General features: G+C 47.6%; 1 protein-coding gene across 1 annotated transcript in view; it reads left to right on the top strand.

Annotated features, from left to right (window-relative positions):
* nup98 (nucleoporin 98 and 96 precursor) overlaps positions 1 to 11396 on the top strand; it is a 31729-nt gene that overhangs the window by 15240 nt on the left and 5093 nt on the right. The window contains exons 18-27 of the mRNA XM_034890878.1: positions 722 to 860; positions 1537 to 1714; positions 1992 to 2153; positions 5048 to 5290; positions 6720 to 6852; positions 7022 to 7269; positions 8322 to 8500; positions 8755 to 9023; positions 10117 to 10392; positions 11129 to 11286. Of these exons, the coding sequence (XP_034746769.1) occupies positions 722 to 860; positions 1537 to 1714; positions 1992 to 2153; positions 5048 to 5290; positions 6720 to 6852; positions 7022 to 7269; positions 8322 to 8500; positions 8755 to 9023; positions 10117 to 10392; positions 11129 to 11286 (1985 nt within the window). The remainder of the gene's footprint in view (positions 1 to 721; positions 861 to 1536; positions 1715 to 1991; positions 2154 to 5047; positions 5291 to 6719; positions 6853 to 7021; positions 7270 to 8321; positions 8501 to 8754; positions 9024 to 10116; positions 10393 to 11128; positions 11287 to 11396) is intronic.

Here is an 11396-nt window from a genome sequence, read left to right as displayed (position 1 = left end):
ACACACACACACACACACACACACACACTCTCACACTCTCACACTCTCACACTCTCACACACACACACACACTCACACACAGGCATGCACGCGCACACACACACACCCACACACCCACACCTATTGAGCATGTGTGTGTAGTTCAGGCCCGTGTGTCAATTGTGTGTGAAACAAATTGTAAATTCCCCTTATGGGACTAATAAAGGATGCATTATTATTATTATTATTATTATTATTATTATTATTATTATTGGAGCTCCTTATTTCAGAAGCTGTTTGCAACATACTGTACGTTAGGGTTGGGCCATGTCCACTAAGTTGGCACTTGACGATGTTTACAGTAAAACATCACAGTCCGTTGCACACACAGTAGTGAACACACACACGCACAGACACACAGTAGTGAACACGCACAGACACACACAGTAGTGAACACACACACGCACAGACACACAGTAGTGAACACACACACGCACAGACACACACACACGCACAGACACACATAAGCCCAGTAGTGTCCACAAGAAAGGGAAGTGTGATTGCGTTCCACGTTAACGCCTTTCCTCTCTCGCTGAAGACAGCTCTGTCCAACAGCATGTAGCTGCAAGGTTTTCAACATGTGGGATTTTTTTTCTAAAACAACGCGCCCTGAGTTTGTGTTGTGCCCCGCTCTCTCGATTGGACATATGTCTCACCGCTGTGCTCTGATTGGCCCTCACAGGCTACGGCTCCATCTTCTTCCCCGGCGAGGTGAACGTGACGGGACTGAACCTCGACGAGATCGTCCACTTCAGACGCAAGGAGGTCATCGTGTACCCGGACGACAAAAACAAGCCTCCACAGGGGGAGGGGCTTAACAGGTGAGGGGAGGAGAGAGCAGGTCGGGGGAGGAAATGACTTGTAATGCTTGACCAGGGCCGCGCCCCAGACCGGGGCCGCGCCCCAGACCAGGGCCGCGCCCCAGACCGGGGCCACGCCCCAGACCGGGGCCGCGCCCCAGACCGGGGCCGCGCCCCAGACCGGGGCCGCGCCCCAGAACGGGGCCGCGCCCCAGACCGGGGCCACGCCCCCAGACCGGGGCCACGCCCCCAGACCAGGGCCGCGCCCCAGACCAGACATTAAAAGTTGTTTGAAACAAAGTCAGATGTGTTGAACACGTGTTGCACACTCTTCCTTGATATTAGCAGGTGTTTGCTGATTGGATATCACCTTCAACACAGCCAATAAACATCCTCAAGCCGCTTCGTGTCGTGGAAACTAGGAATGGGCGTTCCATTACATTTTCTCACTCGATCGTCGGGAGAATTAACAAACTACTATGGATTACACACAGCGAAATTCATTTCACTGCTTCAAGACTCTCGAAACGCAACCTCTTAATGATCAATAATCCATCGTTGATTAGTCATGCCTAGCGGGAACCGTAGCAAAGCAGAGCGTACCGTTTGGAGGTTGATTGTGCCCCAGGTATGTTAATAAACCACTTCCTGTCCTGATCCTGTGTGTGTGTGTGTGTGTGTGTGTGTGTGGTTGCAGGCGAGCGGAGGTGACTCTGGACGGCGTTTGGCCCAACGACAAGACGGCGTGCTCCCAGATCCGGAGCCCCGAGCGTCTGACGGAGATGAACTACGAGAGTCGGCTGGAGAAGGCCTCGCGGAAACAGGGAGCCCGTTTCCTGGAGTACAGGACCGAGACCGGGTCCTGGGTGTTCGAGGTCAGTCCCTGCTGCTCACATCAGGTTCTGGAACAAAGAACCGTGTGTGCTTTAGGGTTCTCAGTCGTCCTTTTGGTCTTATATCCAGCATTATACACCTCCTCATATCAGCATTATACACCTCCTCATATCAGCATTATACACCTCCTCATATCAGCATTATACACCTCCTCATATCAGCATTATACACCTGCTAATGGCAAGTGACTTAATAAATGAACAGTTATTGAAATAAAATCATTGTCTTATGTAATTCTCCCATTACGTTGTCTCTCAGGTCGCCCATTTCTCCAAGTATGGCCTCCAGGACTCTGACGAGGACGAGGACGTCCCGGCCAAGGTTGACCCCAAGAAGCTGAAGACGACGGTGTCCCTTCCCCCCTCCCGGCTGCAGCTGCACCTCCCCCCCTCCCAGCAGCAGGTGGCGCCACAGGCTCAGGTAGAGCAGCCTGCGCCCATCAACACTCATCCCCATCCGCACTGACACACCGCAGACGACTCACGTCACGGAGCGTTTACCCAGCTGTTTGGGGGCAGGAGACTCTTTTAAAGCTGTTTGGGTCCTTTCTCCGGCCTGGTGATGAGAACCTTAAAGCAGTTTAATACCTTAGCGTTTTCACACACTAAGATAATCCAAAAGCAAGGATCTCGAGTACGAGATTTAGAGTTTTTTACACTTTTTCAGTAGGGTAAACTTGACAAAAGCTGTTGGGAAAATGAAATATTTAATGTTTGCAGATTGCAAAAGTGAAAATCTTTCTGATAATGACAGTAACCGGTGTGAGAGCGTTGGACGGGGATAGACGGGTTGGGTGAGAGCAGACAGACGGGTGCAGGAGTAGAGACGATGTCTGCCTCCATCCTGTAAAAATATATTAATCTGACATGTAGTTCTCAGATCTAATGTCTTTCTGACAAATCAAATATCTTGGGAGTAGAACGTCGGTGTTTCTAGAGAAAGACAGAGTGGAGCTTTCAAGTTTCTTTAAGTATTTATCAGTTATCCAAAATCCACATGAACGACTTTTCACACCGACATGAATTGGATCCGCCGCACTCAATGTAGAAATATATCACTTTTTAAAGCTGGTTTTCCTCTTAGTCGCGTTACTTCCCTACAATCAGGGAGAGTGGAGGGGAAACACGGGGGATAGGAGGCGTTATTACTGGTGTGAAGGAGAGATCGGCTTGTACAGCTCTGGGGGAAACACTGCAGCAGTACACAGTGTGAAGGGTTTTCTGCTCTTGTTGCTTCTTTCTGTGTTTATTATTGGCATGTGCGTTCATATTTGAAACCTCGCTGAGTTCATTTCATCAGTAAAAGTAACAAATACACATCAGAGGACGATACTGCAGCAGTCGTAGTACAAATATCTGTCACTCGATTACAGACAGCCGAGGTTTTAATTTAAATGTTTTTAATGGGTTAAACCAGCGCTAGAGCCTGTTGGTTGCTGCGGTTTTAACGTGAGGGCAGACTTTAACACACACACACACACACACACACAAACACACACACGGATACGTACAGAGAGAGACACACACACAGACATACAGAGAGAGACACACACACACACAGACATACAGAGAGACACACACACACACACACACAGACATATAGAGAGAGACACACACACACACACACAGACATACACAGAGAGAGAGACACACACACACACACACACACACACAGACATACAGAGAGACACACACACACACACACAGACATACAGAGAGACACACACACACACAGACATACAGAGAGAGACACACACACACACAGACATACAGAGAGAGACACACACACACACAAACACACACACACACAGACAGACATACAGAGAGACACACACACACAAACAGACATACAGAGAGACACACACACACACACACATACAGAGAGACACACACACACACACACACACACACATACAGAGAGACACACACAAACACAGACATACAGAGAGACACACACACACACACAGACATACAGAGAGACACACACGTGCATATGCAAGTACGGGGTTGTGTCCTATTTTGTAACAAATACTTTAACAGATGTGCATAGAAAACCTATTTTTACCGTCAGGAAGCCTTGTATGATCTGATGTTTGTTTTCTTCATGAAGGCATACAGAGTCTGCAGGTGTTATTATTACAGAAGTATATTTTAATGAGCTTCTTGTCTATCCTTAAAGTTTAAATCATGTTTAACCTTAAGTTGTAGAGTCAAACATTTTAGGCTCTAACCTGCTTCATGATTGTGTGACATGAATTGTAATTTTCTTATTTTGACTTTAATGAAAGAAACTAATAAAGTTAATGAAGATGACATTTAATCTTTGGTCTGTAAAGTTTGTGTGAAGATCAGCTTCTTAACGTCTGCTGATTGGATGTGTCCAGCGGTAGAATCAAACGCAGCGTGAAGTCGGACATCAGCGTCTGTCTTAACAATAAGATGTTATGATTATGGAAAATATTGAGTTTAGGGAAACATGAGAAGAATCAATGATTCATTGGCCAGAGATCAGTGGATGAGGCAACGTGAGATAATAAAACTAAACATAAATAAAATAATAAACTACTCTAAACAATGTAAAATGTGAGAGGGAAGCTCTAATCCTCTGGTCAGTTATTACGGGTTCCAGTCAGTTTGGCTGGAACCAGTTAGAAAATACCTGAAAGTCTCTGATAAAGTTCACAATAATCTAAATACTGTTGGCTTGACCTCTTATTGTGTGTGTCTGTGTGTGTCTGTCTGACTGTGTGTGTGTGTGTGTGTGTGTGTGTCTGACTGTGTTTGTGTGTCTGTCTGTCTGACTGTGTGTGTGTGTGTATGTGTGTGTCTGTCTGACTGTGTGTGTGTGTGTGTGTCTGTCTGTCTGACTGTGTGTGTATGTGTGTGTCTGTCTGACTGTGTGTGTGTGTGTGTGTGTGTGTGTCTGACTGTGTTTGTGTGTCTGTCTGTCTGACTGTGTGTGTGTGTGTATGTGTGTGTCTGTCTGACTGTGTGTGTGTGTGTCTGTCTGTCTGACTGTGTGTGTATGTGTGTGTCTGTCTGACTGTGTGTGTGTGTGTCTGTCTGTCTGACTGTGTGTGTCTGTCTGACTGTGTGTGTGTCTGTCTGTCTGTCTGACTGTGTGTGTGTGTCTGTCTGTCTGACTGTGTGTGTATGTGTGTGTCTGTCTGACTGTGTGTGTGTCTGTCTGTCTGTGTGTGTATGTGTGTGTCTGTCTGACTGTGTGTGTGTCTGTCTGTCTGTCTGACTGTGTGTGTCTCTCTTTGTCGGTGTGTGTGTGTGTGTGTGTGTCTCTCTCTCTCTTCCTTCTTTCAGTCGACTGTTGTCGTGGATCTTCCGGGCGGCGTGACGGAGTTGGACAGCGACATGGCCGACATCACTCAGAGCTTCCCGACAGAGAGCATGCTGGGAGGAGAGGACGAGAGCGACCAGCTGTTACCGGGGGCGATGGACGTGGCGAGCGGGAAGCTCGGAGGTTTGACCTACGCTGAGCTGGACGCCGTCTCTGCATCCGGCCACATGGCGTCCTCGCTGGGGATCAACCCGCACGCACTCCAGGTACCTGGGGGGTCTCAAAGGTCTTAAATGTGTTATTTTATAATAATAACAATCCGAAGGGCTTTTACAAAGATCTTAAAGAAGTCATTTATTGAACTTGGTCAACGCTGCAAACAGGAAGTGCATCACTACATATGTTGATTATTGGCATAAGTAAATGTCATGAGGGCAAAAACGTCTGGACTCTTTTTGAGAAAATGTATTTTGTCACCTGTATAAGTTATGATGATGATTTCTTCAGAGGACACGAGAAGTGTTTTTAGAATCAAAACCAGAGACTTCATCGATCCCTGAAGGGAGATTCTGTGGTACAGGCGCACAAAGTGTATAAATATCAGAGTAGGAATATAAGCAGTGTGGATATGTACGGTATTTACATAGTTAAAGGAATTTTATGAAACAGTATTTACATGATTAAGAAATTGTAATGGTGAACACTAGTAGTAATAATAATGGTAGAGGAGATTGGCTGAGCTTGTACTGCTCTGTGTGTGATATCAGTACATATCTGGAAGATTCATGTTCAGTTTTATTTGTCTTTAAGGTCCTACAACCATTTTTAACATTGAAGTGACGTCACTGCTGCCCAAATATTCTCATAGCCCAGTTTGTCCTGAAGACAATGATGTTCATATCTTGACTGTAGACAACAGGGTTGAAGTTATTTTAGAGAATAAATCCAAACGCACAATGAAGTGTAAAAATGGCCGTAGGTCTCAGAGGGTTAATGACCCCGGGGAACCCTGATGGTTGTTGACCTTAGGGAAACCCTGATGGTTGTTGACCTTAGGGAAACCCTGATGGTTGTTGACCTTAGGGGAACCCTGATGGTTGTTGACCTTAGGGGGACCCTGATGGTTGTTGACCTTAGGGGAACCCTGATGGTTGTTGACCTTAGGGGAACCCTGATGGTTGTTGACCTTAGGGGAACCCTGATGGTTGTTGACCCCGGGGAACCCTGAGGGTTGTTGACCCAGGGGAACCCTGAGGGTTGTTGACCCAGGGGAACCCTGAGGGTTGTTGACCCCGGGGAACCCTGAAGGTTGTTGACCCCGGGGAACCCTGAAGGTTGTTGACCCCGGGGAACCCAACCCTGATGGTTGTTGACCTCGGGGAACCCTGAAGGTTGTTGACCTTAGGGGAACCCTGAAGGTTGTTGACCTTAGGGGAACCCTGATGGTTGTTGACCTTAGGGGAACCCTGATGGTTGTTGACCTCGGGGAACCCTCATGGTTGTTGACCTCGGGGAACCCTGAGGGTTGTTGACCCCGGGGAACCCTGAGGGTTGTTGACCCAGGGGAACCCTGAGGGATGTTGACCCAGGGGAACCCTGAGGGATGTTGACCCAGGGGAACCCTGAGACCTTGCAAACCAGAAGTGCGTCACTCCACCGTGCTCCCGTGGTTGAGTCTTGTTGTTATGTCGGCAGATCATGAAGGCGTCTCTGTTTGCCGAGGATGACGAGGAGAGCGACAAGTTCCAGAATCAGGGAGCGATGAAGACGTCTACGGACGTCTCGTCCCCTCGCCTCATCCTGCCGGGACCTCAGGGCCGACCCACCGGTACCAACCGCCCACCTCCAGCCACTTCCTGTTTTATTTTGTTAACCTTGTATTTATTCAGGGATCTCTCTCTCTCTCTCTCTCTCTCTCTCTCTCTCTCTCTCTCTCTCTCTCTCTCTCTCTCTCTCTCTCTGCCTCTCTCTCTCTCTCTGCCTCTCTCTCTCTGCAGTGGGCGGTCTCCTTCAGACTCGTTTTACGTCCGGCCTCTTCTCTCAGCTGTCCGACTCCCCCCGTCCTCCTTCCCTGTCCCGGGGGTCTCCAGCAGCCACTGATCAGTCCCGGTCGTTACACTGGGCCGGACCGGGCCCTTCATCCTTCCTGCTGCCCCCCCGAGCTCCCGAGCCATCGGTCCGGACGGTGGGCGTCCGGCGGCTGGGGGGCCCCGTCCCCCTCAAAGAGTCGGTCACTCAGGGGAAGGTTCGTACTTCATTTTATATTAATAACAACATCTCAAAAAAGGAACGATGTACAAAGTGTCTTTGACTTTGTGAGATGATGGTGGTGGGGGTGATGGAACACGTTCAGCGGGGCTTGAAGGTTTGGGCCCCCCAGGTAAAAATGTGTGTTAATGTGCATAAAGAGCCAAGAAAAGATGGAAAAATCTCCAAAAGGCATCACATGAGTGATTAGACATTCGCATAATATGTCACAAAGTTAGATTTTTTTTCAATTATTTATGTTTTCAAAATAAACAAAAACAACAAAAATGGCGTCTGCAAAAGTTTGTACCCCCTGCAGAGTTTATACCTTGTACTGCCCCCCCCCCCTTGAGTATCCCAGCTTGGAAACACTTGAGGTATCTTCGCCCATTCTTACTTCCAAGTCTTCCAGTTTGTTGAGATTTCTGCTCCTTTTAGGGTCCACCATAGATTTACATTCTGTTGAGGTCAGAAGATTGTGAAGGCCATGGCAGAACCTGCAGTTTACACCTCTTGATGTAATCCACCGTGGATTTTGGGCAGGGCAGTAGCTCGATCCGTAGAGAGTTGGGTTGGGAACCGGAGGGTCGCTGATTCAAGTCCACATACGGACCAAAGTCTGGTGGTGGACTGGTTGCTGGAGCGGGGTCAGTTCTTGAGCAAGACATCAAACCCCCAACTGCTCTGGCCGCCTTTCCAGGGGCAACCCCCCCTCTGACATCTCTCCATTAGTGCATGTATGAGCACGTGTGTGTAGTTCAGGCCGGTGTGTAATGTGTGTAATAACAGTAAGCAAGTCTCAGGAAAGTAACCAAAAAAAGGTCCTTCCAGAGACTATGTTGCAGAGCCATAGTCACTGCGTCCGGAGCTTAGCGCCATCGAGGCGATTGAGATTGGTTAAAAGAAATGCCGACAACCCAGAGCGTCTTTTTTTTCCTATCCCAGAATGCATCTGTGGTGTAGCCAGACCTTCGTCCACAGCGCTGGAAATGCAAGACTATTGGAGAGACAAGACAAAAGACACATTTTATTGTTTGTTTTTGTTCTCAGGGGAGTTTGATGATGGATGCCGCCCTGTTTGCGGGTCGTTCCTTTCGGGTGGGGTGGGGCCCCGGCTGGACGCTGGCGCACTGCGGCCACCGGCTGAGCTCCCCCCCCACCAAACCGCTCGACCGCCAAGAACTCACCAAAACGGACTTCAGCTTCCTGCCAAAACCTGCCAGGAAACCGTAAGAGAGAGAGACACACACACACACACACACACACACACACACACACACACACACACACACACACACAGACAGACACTTGTTCACAATTTATAACACTTGTGTTGTCTTCCCGTCAAAATCAACACTTTTTATTGCCGTTTTTAACCTATTTTTATGTTCATATAAAACCTAAAAGACACCTCTACCATGTCTCTATAAAACCTAAATCTGAGACCCCTAAAGGAACCCGTGTGGTGCTTCCTGTCTTGCAGGCTGATGGAGAGCCCCTATAAGGTGGTGTTGGAGCAGCTGGTTGGTCTGGTGCCTCCGGCTGGAAAGAGCAGAGTGGAGGAAGAGGAGGAGGAAGAGGAGGGCCGGGCGGTGCTGCAGCGCCCCCTGGAGATCTGTCTGAAGCACAGCGTCGTGGACACCCCCGACGCCTCCGCCTGCCCCGTGGTGCGGCCGCGGCCCGGCGTGGCGGCGCTGCACGAGTACGCCGAGTGGATCGGAGACCTGGCCGACGAGCAACGGGACCACGACCGTAAGACAGGGGGGTTCAGAGTACCGGGGGGGGGGGGGGGGGGGGGGGGGGGGGGGGGGGGGGGGGGGGGGGGGGGGGGGGTCAGCAGACAACAACATAACAATACTTATATACCACAACACAATATTATTGGGATTTAACATGCAATATTCAGCAATTTCGAACCTTTTTTCCAACTTCTAATGACGTCCCCAAAAGGAACCTTAACATTTGTTTCATCTAAAAAGAAACATTTCTCTGTTTGTTCATCTCACTTCACAAGTTATTGTTGCAACGGCAACTGACCAACACATGTATAATATATAATAATAATAATAATAATAATACATTTATTTATAGAGCTTTCCATCAAAGTGCTTTACAGCAAGAATACACTTTAAATACAAACTGTACAACAAATTAAAAATCAAGACAGTAAAAAGTAAATAACACGATACAAATACATCAAAGATAAATTAGCATTTAGGACTCATACACAGTTGTGAATAAGTAATATCTTAAGTCTTATGTATTCTTCATAGTAAAAGATCGATACTTGGCGTCTGTGTAGAAATTTCCAGCAAGAAAAATACAGTATAGAGAGAAAAATAAAACAATATTAACAGTAATAATAATAATAATAATAATAATAATAATAATAATAATAATAATAATAAAACCTTTGGCTATAAAAAGACATCTAACATAAATTATGAGTCCAGTGTCTTCAGACATACAAGTTTGAGAAATTATTTGAAGATGTTAAAAAATATACAAAAAGTCCCCCTCCGCTCAGATGTGTGTTACGTAGGTTTTGCTTCCTGTTTTATACTGGACCCATTTCAAAGACTATGGTTCCCATCAGACACAGACACCAGAACATGGGAATAGGGTCCATGTTGTGGGGGAGTTACCCTTCAGGCCTGAAGGATCAACCATATTATAGAAGGATATATTAAAACCTGTGTTGTATTTTACTAGAAAACCAAGAAAACACCCCAAAACTGTCTTGGCCCCCATGTGAAATTACTCAGATTGTAAATTCCTGGCGTCTCAAATCGCAGCATTCAGACCTGATTCTGCTTCTCCTCCCCCCCCCCCCCCCCCCCCCCAGCCATCCTGGGTTACTGGGCCGAGGTCTGGACCTTGTGCGAGGCCTTGTGGGGCCGGCTGGGTCCCGCGGACCAGGAGCCAGAGGTTGAGCCGCCCAGCGAGTACGAGCAGCAGCTGGAGAGGAGGCGGACCTTCTCCGCCTGGCTGTCCCGCGGCGCCGCCTGCAGGGTGGAGGAGGAGGTGGCGTTGGTGGGGAAGGGCCGGCACACGGAGGCCGTCTTCAGCTACCTGACGGGGAACCGCATCAGCGAGGCCTGTCGCCTGGCGCAGAAACAAGGTGGGGGGGGGGGGGGTTTAAACCGTCACCGCCCAATGGGAGGAGAGGGTTTACAACATAACTGTCATATGAAATTTGGGAAATTCATGAAATATTTTTGCTAATTACAAACAAAAAAAACAAAATGAAATTGTACATTTTAAAAAACAAACTCTTTTTTGTCACTTTTATTAATGTTTTTGTCACTTTTTTTGTCGATTTTTTTTTTTCAAACTTTTGTTTTCATTTTTTTTGCTATTTTTGTCATTTTCATCAACGTTGTGTTGTCATTTTTTTCTTCCAAATGCTATAAAATTGTAGCCCGACGTAGTCGTACTCTAGTCAGAATATGAACTTCCTGACCTCAAATGTTGTGGGCGGGGCTTAGTTTGTCCGCCACCCAGGCTGATAACATTTAATCATAAACCCCAAATTTCAATGAAGGCACTAAACTGATGATTTGTTTTGCTTGTGAAGAGCGTTGTAGGGAACCATCCATGTTAGTTCAGTTTTTCGGGTTGAAATTAAACCCAAATCTCTGATCTTTTTGAAAATGGGTCAAATTTGACCCGAGGACACCAGGAGGGACTTGTTAGTCTGTTTTATTTGTTTTATTTTCCTGTATGTGTCATGAAATGTTTTAATATTGTCTGATTTATGTTGATTTTAGACCCCAGGAGGACTAGCTGGCCATTTGGCGTCGGCTTATAAACGTATAACACGATTAGATTTAGCTAACGCTGCTGTTTGTCCCCAGGAGACCACCGTCTGTCCCTGCTGCTGTCCCAGGCCATGGGGTCTCAGTACTGCCGGGACCTGCTGGCCCTTCAGGTCTCCGACTGGAACCGCATGCAGACCGACAGCTACCTGCCCGAGGAACGGCTGCGCATCTTCACGCTGCTCGCCGGGAAGCCTGTACGCCGTGCTTTTAATCTCAGACGGAGCGAGTGTCCATCTTCTTTAGAGTCTATTGTTTGATGCTGATGCCGTTTCTTTCTTTCCTTCCTTCCTTCCTCCCTCCCTCC

This window comes from Etheostoma cragini, chromosome 13 (genome assembly GCF_013103735.1).
Source record: "Etheostoma cragini isolate CJK2018 chromosome 13, CSU_Ecrag_1.0, whole genome shotgun sequence".
Taxonomy (NCBI): domain Eukaryota; kingdom Metazoa; phylum Chordata; class Actinopteri; order Perciformes; family Percidae; genus Etheostoma; species Etheostoma cragini.
The sequence above is the reverse complement of the archived record's forward strand: the minus strand, read 5'-3'. Positions and strand labels throughout refer to the sequence as shown.